A 22,938-nucleotide genomic window follows, 5' to 3' on the forward strand; every position below is an offset into this window, starting at 1 on the left:
TACTTACTGAAGGGCCAGCGGGGCCCGGATCTCCCTGGGGGCCAGGGAAGCCCGAGGGGCCGGACGGTCCCGGGTCTCCTCTATCCCCCCTAAGGGCCGCTTCAGTGGGCCCCGGGGGGCCACGCACACCCTTCAACCCTGCAGGCATGATCCACACAAAGAGGGTTATTGTGGAAGTCAGGCGTAAAATAAACAGCAGAGTAACAGTTCAGAATCAGAACACCAGAGTGTTGGGGGTATCACGTGGGATTTGTTCCCCTAAAAGCCCCCCCTAACATCTCCTCAAGGCCTCCCACCTTGACGACCAGGGTCGCCGGGGAAACCAGCGTCTCCTTCTGGCCCGGGAAGACATGCTCCCGGCACGGCCGGCCCCGGGGGTCCGTTGGGCCCCGGGGGCCCCGGCGGTCCCCTGTCTCCGTCTGATCCCCGGGGTCCGGTGGCAGGGGAGCCGGGAGGACCGGGGTCTCCCGCTGGGCCTGGGGACGGCGGACATGCGAACCACAACAGCGGCCGATGAAGCAAGTGCTAGGTGGGAGAGGCTCCAAAATAAAAGCGCAACACACGCAAACACATCCGCGTGATTACCTGGTTGACCGTCCGGACCGCGCCTCCCAGGGGTTCCTCCGAGCAGAACTGAAAAGAGGCAGAGATAACAGATGTGTAACAGACGTGTAACGGATCAGTCGTCACCATAGTAGCCTCAGTTGCCTGAAAACATTTCTATAATATATAAAAACACAGAGTGAGGAAGCAGACAGAGAGAGGGTAGAACAAATATATATAATAATAATAATACGATGTCTACCAGATGAACACATCGAGGATGTGGCCCCTACCGGTCTCCCCCTTCTGCCCTGGGGGTCCGGGTATCCCGTCCTGGGCCTGGTTCCCCTTTGGACCGGGCAGGCCAACGATGCCGGCCTTCCCCGGGTCACCTGTTTGCCAGAGGAGAGGACGGCGAGACCAGGGGTCAATGTAACCGAGACTTAACACTTATCATCCCGCTTGTGTCACTTCAATGGTGAGACGTGCACTTCAAATCGACCACCCCCTGAGTCAAAGTCAATAGTGTGTTAAAGAAAAGCGTCCCGAGGGCACGATCAGAGTCAGCAGAATTGAAATTGAAGCCGAGCAATTTCTGCTCAGACACGGTCGACCCTTTAAAGAGGCGGCGTCATGAGGTGTTTTCTTAGGTTCAGTGCCTGTAGGTCCGTTGGGGCCCGGTACTCCGTGGCGTCCTGTGGGTCCATTTTGGCCCCCGGGGCCCATGGCACCAGGAGAACCTGGATCAGAAGACACGGATTACCACCAACAAAGGAAATAGCACTTTTCCCATTCTTTCCCCTGAGGAGTGATGATGCACTGATGATGATGAGTGGTGGGTACCGATGTGCCCGTGAGGTCCCGGGTTCCCTTTGGCTCCGGGGCCCCCGATGGACCCCGGGAGGCCCCTCACACCGGGCTCTCCTTTCTGGCACTGCGCGTAGGAGCAAAAAAACGCTGGCTCCCCCTACGGAGAGGGATGGGGGGGGGTTAGGGATGAAGAGGGGGAGGTGGAGAGTGGGGGACAGAGAGTAGGTGAGGTAGCCTCACACACAAAACATCTGCTACCTTCAAACTTCCTTTGAACAATCCGCTTTATAAATAAAAGGCTTAGAAGCAGAAAGAGAAACAAACTTTCTCATTGAATGTATGTCTGCCCGCCACAAGATCAATCGGATGTTGTTTTTGTCTCCATCATATACGATGAGTTAAAGAGGCCTTTTGCGGGAATGTGTGTGATGTGTGAATGATGTGTTGTCAGCATTGTTGTGGCTCGCCTTTGTTTTGTCTGGAGGTTGTAAACGTGATGAAAGCTGTAGTTATACGGGATTTTATGCGGCCTGCACAATTTCACTCGGTATGTCACCCTTTATGATTTCATCACACTCTTTATGCACTCCTGTCAAGGAAGTGCAGGTATAATTGAGCAAATTTCTAGGTAGGGTGCAATCCATCTCCTCTCTTTCTGGGAAATTTCTTCTTATTGTTCACGGTCCCTGACAATACAAACTGACTCATAAAAGAGACAAATAGAGAACAGTCTGCATATTTTTAATCTCCGTGGTCTCACTATATTAGATCGGGGGGGGGAAAACTTTGACTTAGGCCAGCTTAATACTTTCTTGAAATATTGCATTGATGAAATGATCAGGACCTTCCGTCCAGTGAGCCCTCGAAGTCCGGACCCCTCGTAACTCGGCTCTCCTTTTGCTCCTTTGCGACCGATTGGACCCGAATGACCACTTGCTCCGGCTCCTCCGGTGAGACCCTGGTCTCCCTTCACTCCTCTCGGCCCTGGGAGGTCACAAAAAGAAACCAAGCATATAAGATTCAAGCTCACCGTCACCGAGTACACAACCTCTAACAGTGTGTTACGATGCCATTTTACCTGGAAAGCCTAAGAAGCCGGGTAGACCTGGGAGTCCGGGGGGCCCCAGTCCGCCTATGGAGAGCACTGGTCCGTCAGCACCAGGCTCACCACGTGGACCTGGGCACACAGAACATTTTTTTTTTTCTAATGGTTGAGCATTACTTCACATTCATCTCTGCTTTGCTGTATTTCTACCCTGACACGACTGCTCCCTTTGACACAGTAACTGTGATAAGGTCCGTGCAAATTCAACATACTTGACTGCCAATGACATCTGTATAAGCACCTTGAAGAAACCTTGATGCTCTGCTCACACACAGGTGGGACTACAGACAAACCCCCCCCCCCCCCCCCCCCCCCCACCGCACCTCTCTGGCCGGGGGGGCCCGGCCGGCCCCCGGATCCTCTCTGTCCTTTGTATCCAAAGGCTCCTGTGTCTCCGGGGAGTCCATCAGAAGCAGGCCGACCTGGTGGAACACAACCACGGTTTAACATCTCGGCTCCGTCGCTGCACTGTAGATCGGTGACTCCCCCGGGGGTCTGGTCTCAGAACCGTTGCGTACGCGCTAACAGGGGCTTTAAAGAAACGGACGCTAGTTCCCTCACAACGTGTGGGATCTGTAAAAAACTAACTTCGACAAGAGGACGTGTGCGCACCTGCACGTACACGCGTGACACGTGCGTAGACGTGCGGAGACGGGCGGGGGGGGGAAATAGGCGACGCAGAGGGTGAGGTGGTGATTTGAAACCAGGTTGTATAAGGACGCCTCTGTTTCATTTTATATACCCTGATAGCAAAAAATTCATTATAGATCCACGTTATCGTAAAATTTTCTAACCAGCAGTGTTATTTGAACGAGCGCTTGTAGTGAGCCATCGTTTTCCATAAACAGCTCTCAATTTGAAAGGCTTAAGCCGACCCAAAACTTAAATCAACGCTGTCCGAACCCTCACATTCAGCGCAGAGCGCAGAGGAGAGGGCCAGTGTCGGCCCTGTCTCCAGCTAGTATGGTAATTCACTGATGAAATGCTCATTATTGGTTGAAGGAAATCCAAGATTGCATCAAATGGCTTTAAAGACTTGCAGAGCAGAGGTCAAATCGATTTTTTCTTTTATCTATTACTGTGGATATATCACCACGTACATTCAACAAGTTGTTTGATAGTTTTAGCGTGTAAAGGCTCCACCGTGCTGCCAGGCACAGTTGCTGTGCAGACCGCAGAGGCAACGCGGTGCCTCTCGCTGCCTCTCGTGCCTCAGAAATAGGTGATTTAGGTGACCTCCACCCCACCCACACGCCCCGCCATTTTCGGTGCCGTCTTCCTCTCTGTTGTTGCCGTGATTCACCGCAACGTAACGTTGATCGTCAGGCACATTGATACGCATCACCGTTCGGCGGAATATGAGGCTGATCTACATGCCCCGCATTTGGTGGTCGACTGTGATTTATACGGCCAATTCTTATTTTGGTGCATATCATTTTCGGCTTTAGTGCGCACAGTACACTTTAAGTATGGAGGCATATTTTATGAATGAGGCCGCGGGGTTCAGTGTTAAAACCCAAACAAACATTAAACCGGCACTATGTTTGTTTTTTTACCATAAGCAATCTCTAGTTTAACACAAAACCAAATATAAACCAAATGTGCTGTGTGTTACATACCAGGACTACCGGGTTCCCCTGACGGACCAACTGCAGTCGGGCAGGGAGGGAGGCAGGGAGGCAGGGAGGCAACCCCAGGAGGGCCTCTGACACCGGGGTCTCCATCCGTACCCGGGAGCCCCTGAAAGCCTTTGGTCCCATCTGCTCCTGGGTTGCCTGTAAACGCAAGGAACGTCTTGCATCAATTCTGTTCATGGTTGGTGCAGAACCTCACGATCTGAGGTAGTAGTCACAGAGCAGAGATGACATCATCACAGCACATCGCTAACACCCGGAATGGTCCACGCTGAGTTGAGTCGTTGCTGCAACTGGTCCTACTTCTGTTTTTCAGATTTATTTCATTGCATACACTTGTACACTCAAATTCATTTCATTTCATACAATATGTCATCCGTACTGCAAAATACTTCTACATGCGCGACATTATATCATCATTGGATTGATTGACTTGACGTGTGTGCCGGTGTGTTATCACCTATTGATCCCGGAGGCCCGATTGGACCCGGCGCTCCTTCTTGTCCGTACCCAGGCAGCCCCTCTGGCCCAGGGTCTCCTCTGAAACCTGCACACGTGAAGTGATCCATATTACAACACATCTGCAATCCCCACTGCTCGTCTGTAAGCTCCGAAATAAATGAAAGAAGACATGACAGGTGGGCTTAGGAGTGGATCGTCACTACTCCTACTCGCGTGTCACGGTGAGAACTAAACGTGGATCCTACCCGGGGTACCGGGCTGCCCTGTCCTCCCCCTGGGGCCCGAGGATCCTGGAAGACCCCGCAGAGTCATGCCGTCGAACCCCGGGGGGCCGGGCTCCCCCGCGGGGCCCGGCCGACCCACGCCGGGCAGGCCCCGGTGGCCCCTCTCTCCGGGGCGGCCGTCAGCGCCTGGAGAGAGCATGAGAGGAGCAAAGGGAGGCTTAGCGTGGATGGAGGGAAGCGGTACGCCGGTGAGGGATTAAGCTCCGTGATGTGGATTACGGGGGAAAATGTTGATCAAAATTGTCGGGGGGAAAATGTCGTTCAATCAAACTTTGATTTATGCACGGGAGTCGACATTAGAAGTGGGATCTCTCTTTTCACGACTCCAGCTCAGGGATCGTCAGCGGCTGGAGTTCAACGCCAAGTCTCTTAACGTCACACGCACAACCTGGCGGTTATCCGCTAATTCAAACACCCTCAAAACCCCCGAGAACCAAGCTCCGCACTATGGGTGACCGGGCCTTCTGCTCTGCAGCTCCAAGGCTGTGGAACGCCCTCCCAGACCGCCTGAGGGCCCCACAGACCACTGATGCTTTTAAACGAAACCTGAAGACCTATTTATTCAGGAAAGCTTTTTGCTAAATTTTAGTACACTTTGTCTTCTCTTAACTTTTCTTAACTTGTGTCCCTTTTTAAATGAAGCTTGTACTGTAGCACTTTGAGATTGCTTAAATATAAAGTGCATTACAAATAAAATTTATTATTATTATTATTATTATTGTTAGCTGTTTTCACAACCCCATCGGTCTGACCGGGGCAGCTGTACGTCTTTACAGGTGGACCCCAAAATGCCCTCAACCCCCCCACCAGATGTTCTGGTACCGTACTTCTGTAAGGTCTGGTGGGGGTTTCACCGTCTGACTGACCTGGGTGTCCGGGGGGTCCGTCAGGCCCGGGCGGTCCGGGTACGAGGTCACATAGTTTCTCACCGGAGATTCCCCCGGGTCCCACCGGGCCGTTCCCTCCTGCCAATCACCAGCAGCAACACACACACATCAAGAGTCTTGTGTTACCTGACCGTTTTGTGTGAAATACTCAATGTTATTGACACTGTTCTCGTTCATGGAGCTCACTGCCAGACCACTTGAAATTCATCCCTACATTTGACACTTTCAAAATAAACACTATAAACACAATTGTGGCCAGTTCAGCAACAATCATGCTTGCATACTTAGTTTTTTTTCCTCACAATGTGCTCTCTGTATGTCTTCTTTTGTTTTTCCATTTTATTTCATTTCCATTTTCTTACTTTTTTAATAATGTTAATCCGTATTACTATTTTCGCTTTGGCTAGAAACACTATGATATAACCATCGGATGACTGTCTCACGATTGCCTATTATGTTTCTGTATCTGTCCCTATTCAAATATCAACCTTAAATAAACAATAAAACCCTGTCTATGTGGGGGCCTCCTCTGCCCACTCGCGTTGCTCTGAGTGAAAGGTCTGACGCGGAGGTACCCTTTTCTCCAGGAGGTCCCAGGAGTCCCGGCAGCCCTCTATCCCCACGTCGACCTGGGGGTCCAGGGTCCCCGCGCGGCCCCGGCTCTCCGCTGTCTCCCGGAGTCCCCGGGGGGCCATCGGGGCCCGCATACTCGGTACCGCCGTCGCCCTGACAACCATTCGAGGGTTAATGGACCAATATTCACTCGCCCCCCCCCCCACCCACCCCCCCATGTGTCTTGATGTGATTCTCTGCAGTGTTACTTCAAATTGTTAAATGACAAGGAGTTATATTGGAATATGCTTCTGTTTAAAGGCAGCTGTTTCCCTTGAATTTATGTGGTAGTAAAAAAAAGGTCATCATGTTTCATTTTAATTCCTTTTTTATCCAAACCCCGGCCAGCCTACCCCACAGGAGAACGAGAGCCGTCTGTGGTGCTGAATGAGCTGAATGTTCTCGGAAATAACAGCACTTTTGTCGCCATTACAAAACACTCTCCCAGCCTTCCCATCCAATTAGTTTAGAGGGGAAGAAAATCCTTTTGCAATCTGTGCAGACGTTTAATAAGCGTCACACAAAAAGTCTTTGACAGCTTAAATTTTGGTTGCTCTACGTTGTTTGTGTAACAACATGCCAATGCATATCTAATCAGCCCGTGCTGTTGTCTTTCATCGAGTATTCTGAACTACTCACATACAATTGAATTCTGGTATGCTTGTTGCATTGCTCTATTGACATAATCATATAATCGTATATATATTGTTTTTCACAGTACAGCCAAAATATCCATGTTTCCCATCTCTACAGTATAGTAGCTTTCGTCAATATCTGGTAGTCATAGGGCGAAGTTGGTCGATACAAACTTCCTGAATAACAAAGTTGCACTTTTCCCCTTTAATGATAAGAATACTGAATGAAGAATATTGTTATTGCCATCAAATCGATCAATGCAAGTGTTATACAGACAGAGCTCCATGGTAACTATTTCTACTTTTAGAACATGCTCTGCGGTCGACCAGATGCCCACGGGCACCGTGTGGGCTACCCCTGTACTAGACGTATTCATGGTGTAACATACTCATACTGGACTGTAGATGTATTCATGGTGTAACATACTCATACTGGACTGTAGATGTATTCATGGTGTAACATACTCATACTAGACTGTAGATGTATTCATGGTGTAACATACTCATACTAGACTGTAGATGTATTCATGGTGTAACATACTCATACTGGACTATAGATGTTGGTATTCATGGTGCTAACCTTTTCTCCGGCAGGGCCTGGAGCTCCTGGTGCCCCTGGTCTGCCTGACAGACTCGTACCTGGGATACCCGGGAGACCTGAGGTGCCCCTTTCCCCTGCGAAAGACATAGCATAACAGCTACTATATATCTATATACTACTATATACTATATAGATATATAGTATATCCACAGATATATGCTACAATAAACTGTATATATACTGTATATCCACAGATATATGCTACAATAAACGTATATAGCAGTCCAGAGACTGCTAGAGTTGAATTGATGATCCAAAGAGAGAGACAAATTGTCGCGATGAAGTTTGAATATCAGCTTTTTACCAAACCCAAACTTGACGCCTATCTAATTAACTTGACAGGCGCCATTGATTACCTTTCATTCCTGGGAATCCTGGCATTCCAGGGAAGTCCAGAGATCCTCGTTCTCCTTTCTGTCCGGACGACCCAGGCAGTCCGGGACTACCTAGAACCCCCGGACGGCCTAGAGGTGGGATCGGGTGAGACATGAATCCTATGCATGCACTTAACACGTACAACTACCTCCTCCAGTTATCTCTGGTCCTGAACACTTTCTCAGTACGGTACACAGTATTGTGGGGTCAATCGGTACACAGTATGCGGGGGTCAGTCGGTACACAGTGGGGGGGGGGGGGGGGGGGGGTTGGTCAGTCGGTACACAGTATTGGGGGGAGGGGGGGGTGCTGACCTGGAGTCCCTGGTCCTCCACCGTGACCTGTATGCCCCGCCGGACCGGGCGCTCCGTCGGTGTGGTGGTGACTGGGCTCCCCTTTCTGACCTGCCAGTGGAACACAGGGACTAGGATGAGCTGGATGAGCTGATCTTTAGTGGAACTAACACATTCTTTGTGTGTGTGTGTGTGTGTGTGTGTGTGTGTGTGTGTGAGAGAGAGTGTGTCTGTGTGAACTAATGGGGAGAACAAGAACCGAGGTGAACAGGAATATGTCATATGCATATGTTAAGACCAAAGTAAAACTTTTTTTATAATATAGTCTTTGTTGGTATGGGGCGAGGGGGCATGGCCAATGGCCGGTCTAGGCTTGTGTAAGTGTGTGTTGTGTATAACTGTGTATAACTGTCAGCAGTCAGCAGTGAATTTCTCACCTGAGACTCCGGGATCTCCGGGAAAACCCGGTACCCCAGGGTCTCCCTCATCTCCTGTGAACCCCACCAACCCTAACGCCGAAGGCCCCTCCGGTCCGACCGGTCCTGGTCTCCCTGGAAACCCGGGAATACCAGAGAAACCACGGCCTCCCTCTGCACCCAGAAAGGGGTGCTGGGAAAAGAACATTTACATTTTTTTTTTTGCCGTATACTTTGACAAACAAACAGAGAGAGCGTTGGTAAGACGTCTGTCAACGATAATATGTATATAACTATTGTTTGTGAAATGGCTCACAGAGTCTCCCTTGGGACCGGGGTACCCTTTGCGTCCGGGTTGGCCCCGGCTGCCTTGCCTCCCATCCGGCCCCGCCCTGCCCGGCTCCCCCTGGGGCCCCTGCTCTCCTCTCCCCCCGTGGGTGCGGTACGAGCCGGGGTCTCCCTTTGGCCCCTGGAGGCCCGGGAAGCCCGGTGCACCAGGGTCGCCCTGTCAGAGAGGGGGGAGAGGGGGGGACACTATGGAGACAATACCGGTAGGGGTGGTGCATTATGGGAAAACAGGGTTTTTATAACTGAAAAGCTTTTCTTACGGGTGGTCCGGGTGATCCGTTGTGTCCCGGGAAGCCCTGGTCCCCGGGGTCGCCTGGTCCCTGACCGTAACCTGGGCAACAAGAGATCCCACTTCACCGTCAACATTCGCCGTGACTTACCACGAGCTGAACGGCAGACGAGAGGCGCTGGCACACGGAGACAAGACAACCCCAAGCAAGACCGGGTTAGACCAGTGGTTCTGTTGTGCTTTGAATGAGGTGCGTGTTTTCACCGGGTATTCCCCGCAGCCCGGGGGGACCTCTTGGTCCTGGCTGTCCTGACACGTCTCCTGTACACGTATGACATGTGTTGCCCTTCTCTCCTGCAGGAAACACAGCCCCACAGACACCACACACACACACATGGTGATGCACACCACTAGACGCTTGGACTGTGATGTCTAAGCGGCGATGAATATAAATACTTGACTTCAGCTCAAATCGGAATTGTCTTTTTTTTTCCGCTATATGCACTGAAATGTTGTACAAAATACAGCTTACTTTTTCTTGTTTATTTTTGACATTTCTTTTATATATTTATATTGTTGTGCACTGCGATTGCTATGCAGAATTGTGGATCGTATCCGTGCCTACAGTCGTGACTCATTTCATCTCGCAACTGCTCTAACCAGTAGTGGAAGTGATGACTAATGCTCCGAGCAGTCCCACTGTGCGCCTTAGGTAGTGGATGTTTTGATTTGAGGTCTGCCATCACCTTTCCTCCCATGGGAACCATCGTATCCAGACAGGCCCGGGAGTCCCTTCATCCCCTTCAGCCCTGGAAGGCCTTTAGTCACCTTCTTGGCTGCAAACAACACCATTGCCAAGGCTGGTCATTGAGATCATTTTGAAGAAATCTTCAATGAAATCTGAAATAAAGCCAACTGTACTAGCCAAAAATCCACAAATGAACCTAACTTTGTTAATAAATGTTCTTACGATTTTTTTAATTATACAGATTCCCATCTGAATGGCACATTTTGATTCAATATAATGAAAAGGAAACGTTGGTTGAGTATTCTACAGAACGTAGAAATAGTCTTAAAGAAAGCTTAAAGAAAGTGTTAAAGCTAATGTGAGCTCCTACTTCGGTCTTCAGGTGGTCCAGGTGGCCCCTGATCCCCAGGTAGGCCTTGGTTTCCTGGGTCCCCATCCGGTCCCGGGGGCCCTTTGTAAATGTATCCAGGCTCTCCGGGATCCCCCTTAGAGCCAGGAAAACCCGGAGCACCTTTCAAGCCCGGAAAAGAAGACCCAGGAAAAGCACCACCTGCATGAAGGTGATGGGTGAGTGAGAATATATATCCCATTATACTTGACTTTGCAAAGATGACATGCCCTATATTAACTCTTGCCCGTTTGAAGAAAGACATTTTGTAAAAGTATTCTGTGGTGCACTGATTGGACTCCAGCCATCGACTGTGTCTGAAGAGAGACATTCAGCACCATGGACAGCGGGGACAACGAAAGGGTGACCGACATAGAAGTACGACTGAAAGTCTGTGTTGAGCGAGGCGAGAAGTCTGCCCTTGCTGCTCCTCTTATCAGATACAAGGGGAGCAACAGGTTACCTATTGTGTCAAGAGCCCTTAGTATCTGAGGTTTGACGACTTGTCGCTATGATGAAAAGAGTGATGACAGTGGATCATTTATGAGGACTCTTGTACATCCAATTTGAACAAATCCCGTCTTTGCTAGTTTTTCCACTGTGTGCCACGGTTCAATGAAAAGTGCTCGGTTGGAATGACTGAACCGCAGACATTCACACATTCAGTCACAAGCTACAGATTCATCCCATTCCTACGGAGCCACACAGCCTTTATCAGAAGAGGTCCGTTCAGTGCGTACCTGGAAGCCCTCTTTGTCCAGGAAACCCAATCACACCTTGAGAAGGATGAAAACATGTGTCGGGGGTTATTCAATGAGTGGTATTATTATTGAGCCATTAATGCACTCACACGTCTTTATCCTTAACACCAGGTCACATTTATAATCTCAGAGTACACCTTTAGGGTACCTTGAGGTCCGGGTGCGCCGTGAAGGCCGGGGAAACCCGTGTCTCCGTGAAACCCTTTCGTCCCAGAACCAATGACCTGGCCAGACAGGATCCACACATGAGGTCTCGTGACATCGAGATAGGTCCGGTTATAGATGAACACACAACACACACACACACACAGGTGTAACGCAAAAGAGACTCACCTCTCCTGGTGGACCAGCAGGGCCCCTGTTTCCCTTTTCGCCCTGTGGAGCATGAAATCTTTATGAAATCTCTAAGCAATCTATAAACCTACCTTTTAATTGATCTTCTTTTTTTTAACAAATAGTGTGTTTACTGTGTTGTGCATCTTGTTTACACCTCTAAAGTGTCTCTCTATCTCATTCCGATATTTCTTTTCTTTTATGTGATTCCTCTTTCCCGTCTTGTTGTGAGGGCCGGACCGGCCCCCACAACACGGCTTTAGATCCCTCAGGTCGTCTGATCAAATGCTCCTGTCTGATCCGTGGCCTCGATTGAAGCTTAAGGGGATCAAGGCTCCCCTGTAGCAGCTCTTGGACTGTAAAACGGTCTCTCTCTCCCCTACCACATCCAAGTCCGCCCCCCACAATTCATATGCTCGAATGTCATCCCGAGACCCACTTCTATTCACTAGCATTTGAAATTAGTAGATGTGCCTGGCTGTGCCCGGGTACGTATGATATGTATGTATGAAACACTATGTTTTTTTCGATTTTGTGTCTTTACCGTGAATTTATACAGCAGCACTGGTGGTTCTTAAATGTGCAACATTCGATTTAATTTGAATTGTTTTCCTTGTTAATCACAATGCTATAGACACCAGGCTACACCCGAATACAAGATCCATCTAAATTCAAGATGCATGCTGGATATAGCTCATCACAGTCACTGACCTGTCCCCCCAGCGTTCCGGGAAACCCTGCGCGCCCTTTGACCCCACCGCTGCCCTGCAGAGAACGGAGCTGTACTGCAAACATCCTGACATATCTGTATGCACACATACGCACACTCGATCCTTGCATTTTTAAAAACTATATAGACACTAACAGAACAATACCTCGATTCCATCTCGTCCGTGGTCACCCCCCTTCCCCAGCTTCCCCTGAACAAAGGGGAATTCAAATCGATAAATTTCATGTACAAAATCATACCTGGGTCTTTTAAAACATTTGGGCTGCATTCGTGTCATATAGTTATGTCTCCTGTGAGTTGTTATTTAATGACACGTATTCAGCCATGTAGCAGCTACGTCGGATCCGAGGGACATCTTTCGCATTGCATCTTTACCGGCATATATTGGCGCCACCTTCAGGTCGAAATGAGAATCACCACTCTTACCTCAGGTCCTTCGTATCCTCTGTCTCCCTTTTCACCTTTAAAGACGCTGAAACCTGGGTCTCCCTGGAGACATTTCCAGGGAATTTAGTGTAAAACAATGATGGAACGGCTTTTAACAAAATCGTGGTCTTAGGTCTGGGATAGAAACCTACTGGTGATCCCTTGCAACCTTTCTCTCCAAAGTCTCCCCCGTCTCCTCTTTCTCCCTAGAATTGCAAAAAAAAAAAAAAAAAGCAAGCAGCAAAGGTCATGGCTTCATCATAACCTTAATCTTAAATCATCTCCTCACAAAATAGTGTCTGATTCCGTTCAGTGTCCACTCCCATCAGGACTCTGGTCATTGTCAAAGTCAAAGTCAGTCTGCAGCATTTGATTCCTGCTGGTGAAAGGGAGGAGGGGGGGGGGCCTGTCAGTGAGCGTGACCAGACACGGTACCTTCAGCTCTTTGACCCCAGACACAAACTGTTTGACCCGGCCTGGCGGACCCGGCTGCCCTTGAGGTCCCCATTCTCCCTAAAACGGGCCAAAAATGCAGTACAAAATAAATAAATAAACACTGGTAATAAACTAATTCCTGTCAGGGAATAGAACGAGGTAGAGGTGAAACCGTTTAAAACCAGGAGACTCTACGGGTATCTTATCGGCAGCACATTATGCCGTGAGTGTGCTGTGTTGTTGTGTCTTGACTGAGGCAGTCTGGTACCTTCAGGCCGCGTGGTCCAGGCAACCCACTGCTCCCTCCTTGTCCCTGTGGGAGGCAGCATAGCACTTTTATAGCATCGGCAAGGTGACTCCTCTCCCTCGCTCTCTCTCGTGTTCGCTCTCTGTCTGCCTCGCTCTCTCCCTGTCTGCCTCGCTCTCTCTCTCTCTCTCTCTCTCTCTCTCTCTGTCTCGCTCCCTTTCTCTGATGGAGTCACATCCTCATCATTCTGATGAAGTAACTTCGTTCTTGTCACTCACACGTACTGCGTTTGCTATATGACAGACAGCTCTCCTCTTTGCACTTTCTCGCCACAGTCTTCACAGACTTTCAATTTGTTATATATATGTGATATTTTCCGCTTCAGGTCAGCTGCATTGTGGAGGGTTTTTGCTCTGTGTTTTGATTGGCCTGCCTTTGTTTTGACAGCCCATAAGCCCTACTGTGCTTTGTCTTGTGTGGGAGTCTTTGGTGTCATGTATTTGAACCTATAACCATGCTACATATTCACCATACAACACCAACAATGAGCTGCTTCCATTTGACTCTGCCTTTCAGTAAAGTGCCGACCACATGTAGGCCATTTGGTGGACACTTGTATCCATGTTACAATACCATGAGAACATAATGCACGTTAGCATCTTTTGGGATTAAATACTTGGCCTAGGTATTTTTGCTGATCTTGCCATCACCTAACTTTACCATCCAGCATCTGTTGCACGCGCACACACACACACACACACACACACACACACACACACACACACACACACACACACACACACACACACACACACACACACACACACACACACACACACACACACACACACTCGTGACGCTTGTATCTTTACCTTGGACCCTGGGGTCCCTGGTCTGCCTGGAAGGCCCTGTTCCAGAACAACAGATTAGTAAACCGATTATATACATATCAACATGTATAATGTGAGCATGGGATCAGTGATGTGGTGGGTGCTCTGTGCCAATAAGTTAAGTTATCCTTTATTTATCCCTTTTTGGGGGAAATTCTTTCTCTGCTTTTGACCCATCTGGGAGCCGGTGAACACCCAGAGCAGTGGGCAGCCGCAGTGCAGCGCCCGGGGAGCAGGTGGGGGTTTCAGGTGCCTTGCTCAAAGGCACCTCATCCGTGGATGAGGACGTAGGAGAGTGTTGCACAACCACTCCCCCCATCCATATTTTTGCCTACCGGTCGGGATTCGAACCGGCCACCCTCCGGTTACCGGTCCAACTCTTTAACCAGTAGGCCACGGATGCCCAGAGTTCCCTTACCATAGGGCCCCAGGGCCCGGCGTCCCCTGGCCTCCCATACTCTCCAGAAGGCCCGTCTTTTCCCTGGAACACATACAGACAGCTCAGCCTTTTCTGTGGGACACAATCGCTGTGGCCACAGACACACCAGTCACCAGTCACCACCATATAACAGTGTGATATGCTCAACAAAACTTTTCTACCGGCAATCCACGCGTTCCTGGAATGCCTCGTGTTCCTCCCAAATGGCGCGATGACATGGATTCTCCCTGAGGGAAGAACAAAACACAAACACAGCTGTTTAAAACACTGAGTACTCCTAGTTATTGTTCTCATGGGAGAAGTTCCCGGAGTGTAAACACAATTTTTTTATTTGACACCAAGGGCGGGCTTCCTAACAGCACACATTAATCACAATGAGTTTGATATTTAGTAACTTCCACTTAGCTATCACCATGGGAACGGGTGAGGTTCCAGCTACGGGAGTGTCTGGGAGGAGTGAGCTGATAAGAACATTTTAAACATTGTCGGTGGCTCCCACGGTAACCATGAGGGGTTTGTATTGTCCACAGAGAAGGCAGCGATGGCACCTGCACACACAGTCTCACAGTCTTACTGTTTTATCTCAATGTTGTGATAAAACATCAGGATTCTCGTCTGTACCTTGGGTCCAGGCAGTCCGATTAAACCCTGAGAAATAAAGCAACAGGCTTGAGAGACTCTTCCACAACGTCCATACAATCAGAGGCCACCATGGCGCTTATAGTGTGTGTGCACGCTTCGTTTCAACTGTGGGTCTTACTCTGGGGCCGTCTCTACCACTGTGGCCGGGTAAACCAGGACTTCCATCTTCACCCTAAAACAACAGTAAAAAAAAAAAAGATATATATATATATATATATATAAATATATACACACACAGTAATACACATGTATATATAATAATAGGAAAATGTTCAAATAAAATACAGTAAAGAAACAAATAAATTAAAAAAAATAATGTTGTGAATGTCTCAATGCTAAATAAAAATAAAGAACACTGGCCTGTCAGGTGAATCTTAAGTGGTAATTGTAAACCTTTAGTGCTTGCTAAGTAACAAATGGATCTAGCTCTAATTGAAACCTGTGTGGCCATCTTGCAAACAAGCTAAGCTAAGCCCTGCAACTAGAAAGTCTCACACAGTGCTTGCCAAGTGTAAATACTGTACGATATATATTATATTACATCTGTTCCGTTGCATCCAGAGGCTCCTGGCTCTCCTGGCGGTCCTTGCAAACCTGGGATCCCCTGATGGAAAAACAAGAACACACACACAGTATGTCATATTTAACGGTTAGGACCACTTTTTGAAATACTAAGTATGTAGACATATGTGCGAAAATACACTGGTTCTTTATGTAGAAGCAAACACACACAAAAGAGTGAAGGGGACTGAAATCTTACCGGTAAACCCTGATTACCATTGAAGCCATATTTTCCCTGTACACCCTGGAAACACGATGAAAACATCAGTGTTTTAGTCCCACAGCACTGTAGATCGTAGTAATGCCTGTATGTGACACAGTTAAGAAACGGACATAGCAGGACAACAAACAACTACACCACCATTCAGACAACAATAGAGTCATGGGACTATATGATGTATGTATGTGATGTATGATGTGAATGCACTGGCTCAGACCCGACTGCCCTTTGGTCCCACAGGTCCCTCGTGGCCGGTGTTCCCCTGTGGAAGAAACACCGCTGATCATCTCCCCGTCCTGACATACAGACACGAGCAGTTGGAATGAAAAAAACGCATACAATATCTGTAAAAAAAAAATACTATCGAAATTTGGCCAACCAAATTTTGAATTTTGAAGAAAGGCAAGGCAAGGCAAGGCAACTTTATTTATATAGCACTTTTCATACACAAGGCAGACTCAAAGTGCTTCATATATAAACATTGTCATACAATAAAAGAAAATAATAGATAAGTAAAAAAGTAAAATAGATAGAAAATAAAGGCAAAGTTAAAAAAAAGCATTTTAGAAAGTGCAATGTATTTAAGATCAACAGTCTCTGATACCCACGTCGGGACTCCGACCCGACCTAAAGGAACTTGGTCCTTACCCACGTTGGGACTCCGACCCGACCTAAAGGAACTTGGTCCTTACCCACGTCGGGACTCCGACCCGACCTAAAGGAACTTGGTCCTTACCCACGTCGGGACTCCGACCCGACCTAAAGGAACTTGGTCCTTACCCACGTCGGGACTCCGACCCGACCTAAAGGAACTTGGTCCTTACCCACGTCGGGACTCCGACCCGACCTAAAGGAACTTGGTCCTTACCCACGTCGGGACTCTCTGGGGTCTCTCGGGTATCAGATCATGTATCTCTCTGGTAAAAATAGGCAAAGTTAGTAATAAAATAAAATAGATAGAAAATAAAGGCAAAGTTAAAAAAGCATTGTAGATTTAAGATTTAGCAGAAAGCTAAAGCAAACATAAAGGTCTTCAGTCTTGTTTTAAAAGCTGTTAGAGTTGGGGCAAGTCTTAAATCCTGAGTTTATTCCAGCTATTTGTTGCATAGTAACTAAATCCTGCTTCCCCATGTTTCATGTTGACTCTGGGGATAATTAACAGATTGGTCTCAGAAGATCTTAGTGGCCTAGAAGTCTTATGTAGCATATCAGTTAAATATTTTGGCCCTAAACCATGTAAGGATTTATAGGTTAGCAACATGATTTTTAAATAAATTCTCTGAGATACAGGGAGCCAATGTAACGATTTAAGAATTGGTGTAATATGTTCAGATTTTTTGGTCTTTGTTAGAACACTAGCAGCAGCATTCTGAACAAGCTGTAGTTGCCTTAGAGTTGTTTTGGGGAGACCTGTAAGGAGACCATTGCAGTAATCAAGCTTGCTAGTGATAAAGGCATGTACAAGTTTTTGTAAATCTTCGGTAGACATGAGCCCTTGCTAAGTCTTGCTACGTTTTTAAGGTAATAATATGCAGATTTTGTAACTGATTTGATGTGACAGTCAAAATGTAAATCTGAATCCATGATAACCCCTAGATTTCTGGCTTTGATAGAGGTTTTCAGGGACAGAGAGTGAAGGTGTTGGGTTACTTTAAGCCTTTCGGTTTTAGCACCAAATACAATGATCTCAGTTTTGTTCTCATTTAGTTGAAGGAAATTTTGGCACATCCAGTCTTTGACTTGCTCAATGCACTGGCACAACAGATCTATGGGCTGATAGTCATTTGGTGATAGCGATACATAGATTTGTGTGTCATCAGCATAGCAATGATGGTCAATATTGTTATTTTGCATGATTTGCCCTAGTGGGAGCATGTAGATGTTGAATAGAGAGGGTCCTAAGATCGAACCTTGTGGGACTTCTTGATTCTGAAACAAAGTCGCCAATGGAAACAAAGTAGTTCCTATTTTGTAGGTAGGACCTAAACCAATTTAAGACTGTGCCTGAAAGCCCCACCCAGTTTTCTAATCTGTCCAAAAGTATTGTATGGTCTACAGTGTCAAATGCAGCACTGAGGTCTAGTAGCATTAGTATTGAGATTTTTCTAGAGTCTGTGTTAAGATGGATATCGTTTACAACTTTAATAAGGGCGGTCTCTGTGCTGTGAAGGGGTCAAAATCCAGATTGGAAGGTGTCATAGCAACCAGTTTATGCCAGGAAGTCACTAAGTTGCTGGAGGACAACTTTCTCAATGATTTTACTTATGAAGGGTAGATTTGATATTGGTCTGTAGTTGTTAATAATAGAGGCATCTAGGCTCTGCTTTTTTACAAGAAGGTTTAATAACTGCCGTTTTTAAGGCTTTTGGGAAATTGCCTGATTGGAGAGAGTTGTTAACTATTTGCAATATGACTATTGCTAGGCAGTCAAAAACATTCTTAAAGAGGTTGGTAGGTAAAGTATCAAGGCAACAGGTGGATGGCTTTAGTTGTGTCACAGTTTACACAAGAGTTTTAGAGTCTATGACATTAAAGCATGTCATTGCCACGTTACTTTTGCCTGAACAGGGTGGTAGTCCAACATTTTTGTTTAAAGTGGAGACATTGCGTGTCTGATGCCATCAATTTTATCAGTATAAAAAGTTGCAAACTCATTGCATTTCTGCGTGGAATGGTCAGGTGGAATTTGTGTTGGGGGCTTGGTCAGTCTGTCAACAGTTGCAAATAGGGTTTTGCATTATTAATATTGGTTTTAATGATATTGGAGAAAAATGTTTCTCTAGCACTTTTTAAGTCTAAATTGGCACGGAGGCTCTCTTTATAGATGTCATGGTGAATATGAAGTTTTGTTTTACGCCATATGCGTTCAACCTTCCTGCTAGGGATGGGTCAGAATATTAGATTATTCGATTATTCGTTCCCGAGGGTCAAAGCCAATTTTTAACATTTGGACCGTTAACATTTTTTCCCATTCAAATAAACAAGAATTAACGGATGGAACTAATGTTGGTTCTGTAGCACTATTAGTTTTTTTTTAATTATTATTAATCATGTACAGAAAAACAATACACACAATACACAAGCATAAATATTTATATATATGAATACAACACAAACACTGATCACTGTTAAAGTTTGTTTTTTGCGTTTAAGATATTAAGTGATTTCTTGCCGATGATCCATGGCTGCCTCTGTGAATGTCGGCACACATCGAATAATCGATTATTCGTTCATACCACCCACTGATTATTCAACCATGAAAATTTTGAGTTATTCACATCCCTACTTCCTGCATTCTTTTTTACGGGCTGTTACAAAAAGCAGCTTTTCTCCAGGGTGCTGTTTGTTTTCCAGAAATTGTTTTAACCTTATAAGGCGCAATGTTGAGACATTTCAAATGTGTCCAAAAGTTTTTTGCACACTTATCATTAAAATCATCAGTATGAAAATTGAAGTCACCAGTTATAACTAGACAGTCAAAGTCTGAGGAGATGCTAGACAATAATTCTGTAAAGTCATCGAAGAAATTTGCAGAGGAGAACTCTGGGGGAACATTTCAATACAGATACAAAGGTATTCGAATGATGGAAAATCACCAAATAACATCTGTTTCCCCTGAAATACATTTTTAAATATAGCAGCAACCCCTCCACCTCTTTTTCCAGATCTACATACATCAAAAAAGTTATTGTTGGGAGGAGCTGTCTCTATCAGAACGGTTGCACTGTTATTTTGTTCTGGCTGGGGCACCCTCTGCTTGGGTGGTATCAGCCTGTGGCAATGACGTGGCGATGGTATCATTGACACAGATGCAAGTTTGATGCCAATCTGTGTGTTGATTCACTTTGGTATATTGTTTGGGCTTAGCGCCCATGCTGTGCCAGTGAGAGGCAACTGGAACGGTCTCTCTCTTGTCAGCTTCGGGAAGGATACAGTGTAGCTTTGAAAGAATGGTTCAATAACGTTTGGGTTTGCAGCAATGTAAATGGGAAATTGTAAATGGTTTGCAACTACTGTAAATGTGTCCCCAGTGACAAGGGTTGAATAAACGAAGATACTGTGTACTTGAAGACATTAGATCATTATATTAAGCTCATCAGAATGAGATGCTGTTACAACTATGGTTGTGATGAATTTGGTTCTGTTAATTGGTTTATTGGCTGACAGCTGAAGTACGAAGACAATCATTGCAGGAGAGACCAGCTGCCACATGCCTTTCAGTCTGCAAACTGTGTACAGACTGCTTTGTTTTTTTTTGGGTCTTATTTTGGTACAGTGAATAAATCAGTAAACCAGTTAATGTATAATCTGTGTGGAGCTTGGCTGTTGAACGAAAGGTGGATCCAGGTCACAACGTCAAAGAAAGAAACAACCTTTGCTTGCGGAAGATTTGATGAGAAAACAGGTTAAGGCAAGTAACTAAGACAAATCATTATACATTAACGAGAGGGCTGAAATAAATTAATGACTCGTGGATGGGAATCTGTGTGGAGTTAACCAAAGGGCTCCAAAAAACTCTACCTTTGGCCCCAGGTGTCCAGAATGACCCTCGGCTCCTCTGTGGCCTTCTTGTCCACTTGATCCTTTGACTCCTTGGAAACCCTTCTCTCCCTATGGGGATGAACAAGAAAGAGAGGTAGAAGAATTAAAAAAACAGTGAGCAAAGAAAAATAATGGGGAGATACCAATATATATCAATCATATTGGTAATTCTGCTCCTTCTCCCTGTGATTGACCTTGAATAGTTCACTTAATATAGGTACCACCAAACAAATTATATGTATGTTACATCTGTGGTTACAGCACTGCTTAATTCTAGACTAATGTGGTCTACTAGGCATTGAACCTTGCATAACTGAATCATGATTGTATACAGTGTTTCATGTTCTAGTAATGGTGAAAAAAGGGTATCGGCATTCACTTGCGGTCGTTTAATAGAAACGCTACCAGTATACACTGACGTGTCTGTGGTATGGGCCCACGTACCTTGCTGCCTGTACAGCGACATGAACCTCCACTGCATACACACTATGAAACACAGATAATTAAAAAAAAAAAATCAGATAATTAATCATACATAGCAAATGTGTGGGTGACATAGCAGGTGATGAAGGTGACAGAAGGTGATGAAGGTGAAAATTTAGAAAAAAACAAAAAATAAATATAGCATAATATAAATATGTAATAATGGCCTGTGTGATTCAGTAGCTTATCTCGGATCCAGCAGTCCTACAATGTTAAAGCAGAACCTTTGAGTGGAGACGGCACAGAGCCTGAGCCGGAAACCAGAAACTGCAGGGAGTGGGAGTTACCTATTTCGCTATGATGATATTCTAACTAGGAAATCTAATTTGCGCGATTGGATGCTTTCAGAAGGTGTCTACGTGGTGTTGAAACATCAACAGGCACACATTTTAATACTGTGAGCCAAGTTTGTGAGCTATTTCTGTGAGATTATTCAGTACCATACATAACCCTAACCCCCCTAACCCTAACCCTAACTAACTAGAGTTCATTTGAGGTAATTTTCGGGGAGATTTGCCATTACATTAAATGACATGTTCTGCAGTACCTTATACTTCCATCAGAGGGTAGTATGAGTGTATTGTATACCAATAACACAAACAGTTTTTCAGGGACAGGATCTTGTGCTAATTCAATACCTTTCAATGTATTTGCATTGCTATTGCAATGGACCTTTTTTTGCTAAGTAAATTATATAGTCAGTTGAAAATACTACAAATACTTTTGTTCATTGCATGCCAATGTTCCACTAAGTCTATGACAAATCAACCAATAATTATAATAATCAAACAAAGAAATACAACTTTTCAAAGACAGGCTTTCAGGGTGATTCCTTCATTCACCTCCAACTTGATAGTACCTCCTCCAGGAAGTACACAACCAGTGCTTCAATAAATATTTTTCTTACTGCATGCATCTCCTCATAGACAGCTCCCCTGATGGAATAAGTAAATAACGCAAATACTATCCCCAATGCATGAAGCTCTATAATCTAGATATAATGTAGTAGCCTAGACCAGCATTGCTGAGAATGTATGTGTGAATGTTGATAGCAGAGACTGATGCAGAGATGAAATACAAATTATCAAATAAAATAGCAGATCTATACATGAATGATGATTTTCTAACCTACATCAGTGTAATATGTTTTTATATAAACACCAATAGGCATCAGGCATACAGTATATATCATATATTAAATATGCATTATATTCTGTATATGATCATGTTGTTGATATACTGTGTTCATTGAATTATATCATTAGGTCTATATTCTATTGTGGTTTAGGCGTTCCGTGATTAACCCCACTGAATAGGTGGGACGACACGTTTAGTGTCAGTGTTGTTGTACATGCTATTTGTGTAGCTATCTATATCTATTAAAATGGTAATGTTAAACAATTTAGCACTATCTTAACAGTAGCCTGAAATTAATACATAAAAATGCTTACATTTTTGCACTCCGTGCACATCAGAGTCGCAGCAAACAGGACCCCGGCCAGCGTCCACGCGAGCTCCATGACTGCGTCCCAGCTACTGCTTCATCGGGGGGTGGCTCCGACCACAGCAGGACCCCCACTACTGCACACACTCACCCGGCACGGCGCACAGACAACAGGTGCGCGTCGGTGGTCTGGCTGGCTGCACTTCTCCCTGACGCAGACACTTAATGGAAATAACAAACTAACACGCCATTAGACCTGCGTCGCCTTACTGAAATACATTCTAAACAGATTATGCGGCGTGACAGCGGGGGTTGGAAAAAATGGAGGCCAATTGAAAAGTATTGTTGAATGGGAAGGCGTTCCCTCCTTATCACCTCAGTCTAACCCTTCACCGTGGTCGCAAACGGAAAGTGT

At 46.0% G+C, this 22,938-nt stretch overlaps 1 protein-coding gene across 1 annotated transcript in view; it reads right to left on the minus strand.

The window, feature by feature from the left end:
• Positions 1 to 22,599, minus strand: part of LOC311361197 (uncharacterized protein) — a gene marked incomplete at its 5' end in the record, with an annotated part of 27,347 nt that extends 4,748 nt beyond the window's left edge. Inside the window, 32 exons of the mRNA XM_084481401.1 lie at positions 8 to 138; positions 297 to 476; positions 586 to 633; positions 837 to 935; positions 1,387 to 1,510; positions 2,198 to 2,337; positions 2,782 to 2,880; positions 4,603 to 4,639; positions 4,869 to 4,964; positions 5,705 to 5,803; positions 6,301 to 6,392; positions 7,930 to 8,037; positions 8,263 to 8,352; positions 8,679 to 8,850; positions 8,974 to 9,162; positions 9,266 to 9,336; positions 9,386 to 9,391; positions 9,981 to 10,070; positions 10,353 to 10,532; positions 11,111 to 11,146; positions 11,280 to 11,355; positions 14,611 to 14,673; positions 14,793 to 14,858; positions 15,253 to 15,279; positions 15,392 to 15,445; positions 15,815 to 15,877; positions 16,034 to 16,078; positions 16,272 to 16,316; positions 20,576 to 20,665; positions 21,041 to 21,048; positions 21,318 to 21,327; positions 22,531 to 22,599. Coding sequence (XP_084337527.1) covers positions 8 to 138; positions 297 to 476; positions 586 to 633; positions 837 to 935; positions 1,387 to 1,510; positions 2,198 to 2,337; positions 2,782 to 2,880; positions 4,603 to 4,639; positions 4,869 to 4,964; positions 5,705 to 5,803; positions 6,301 to 6,392; positions 7,930 to 8,037; positions 8,263 to 8,352; positions 8,679 to 8,850; positions 8,974 to 9,162; positions 9,266 to 9,336; positions 9,386 to 9,391; positions 9,981 to 10,070; positions 10,353 to 10,532; positions 11,111 to 11,146; positions 11,280 to 11,355; positions 14,611 to 14,673; positions 14,793 to 14,858; positions 15,253 to 15,279; positions 15,392 to 15,445; positions 15,815 to 15,877; positions 16,034 to 16,078; positions 16,272 to 16,316; positions 20,576 to 20,665; positions 21,041 to 21,048; positions 21,318 to 21,327; positions 22,531 to 22,599 — 2,703 coding nt within the window. The remainder of the gene's footprint in view (positions 1 to 7; positions 139 to 296; positions 477 to 585; positions 634 to 836; positions 936 to 1,386; positions 1,511 to 2,197; positions 2,338 to 2,781; positions 2,881 to 4,602; positions 4,640 to 4,868; positions 4,965 to 5,704; positions 5,804 to 6,300; positions 6,393 to 7,929; positions 8,038 to 8,262; positions 8,353 to 8,678; positions 8,851 to 8,973; positions 9,163 to 9,265; positions 9,337 to 9,385; positions 9,392 to 9,980; positions 10,071 to 10,352; positions 10,533 to 11,110; positions 11,147 to 11,279; positions 11,356 to 14,610; positions 14,674 to 14,792; positions 14,859 to 15,252; positions 15,280 to 15,391; positions 15,446 to 15,814; positions 15,878 to 16,033; positions 16,079 to 16,271; positions 16,317 to 20,575; positions 20,666 to 21,040; positions 21,049 to 21,317; positions 21,328 to 22,530) is intronic.
• Positions 22,600 to 22,938: the final 339 nt, after the last annotated feature.

Source organism: Micromesistius poutassou, assembly GCF_964030765.1.
Source record: "Micromesistius poutassou genome assembly, chromosome: 16".
Lineage (NCBI taxonomy): Eukaryota > Metazoa > Chordata > Actinopteri > Gadiformes > Gadidae > Micromesistius > Micromesistius poutassou.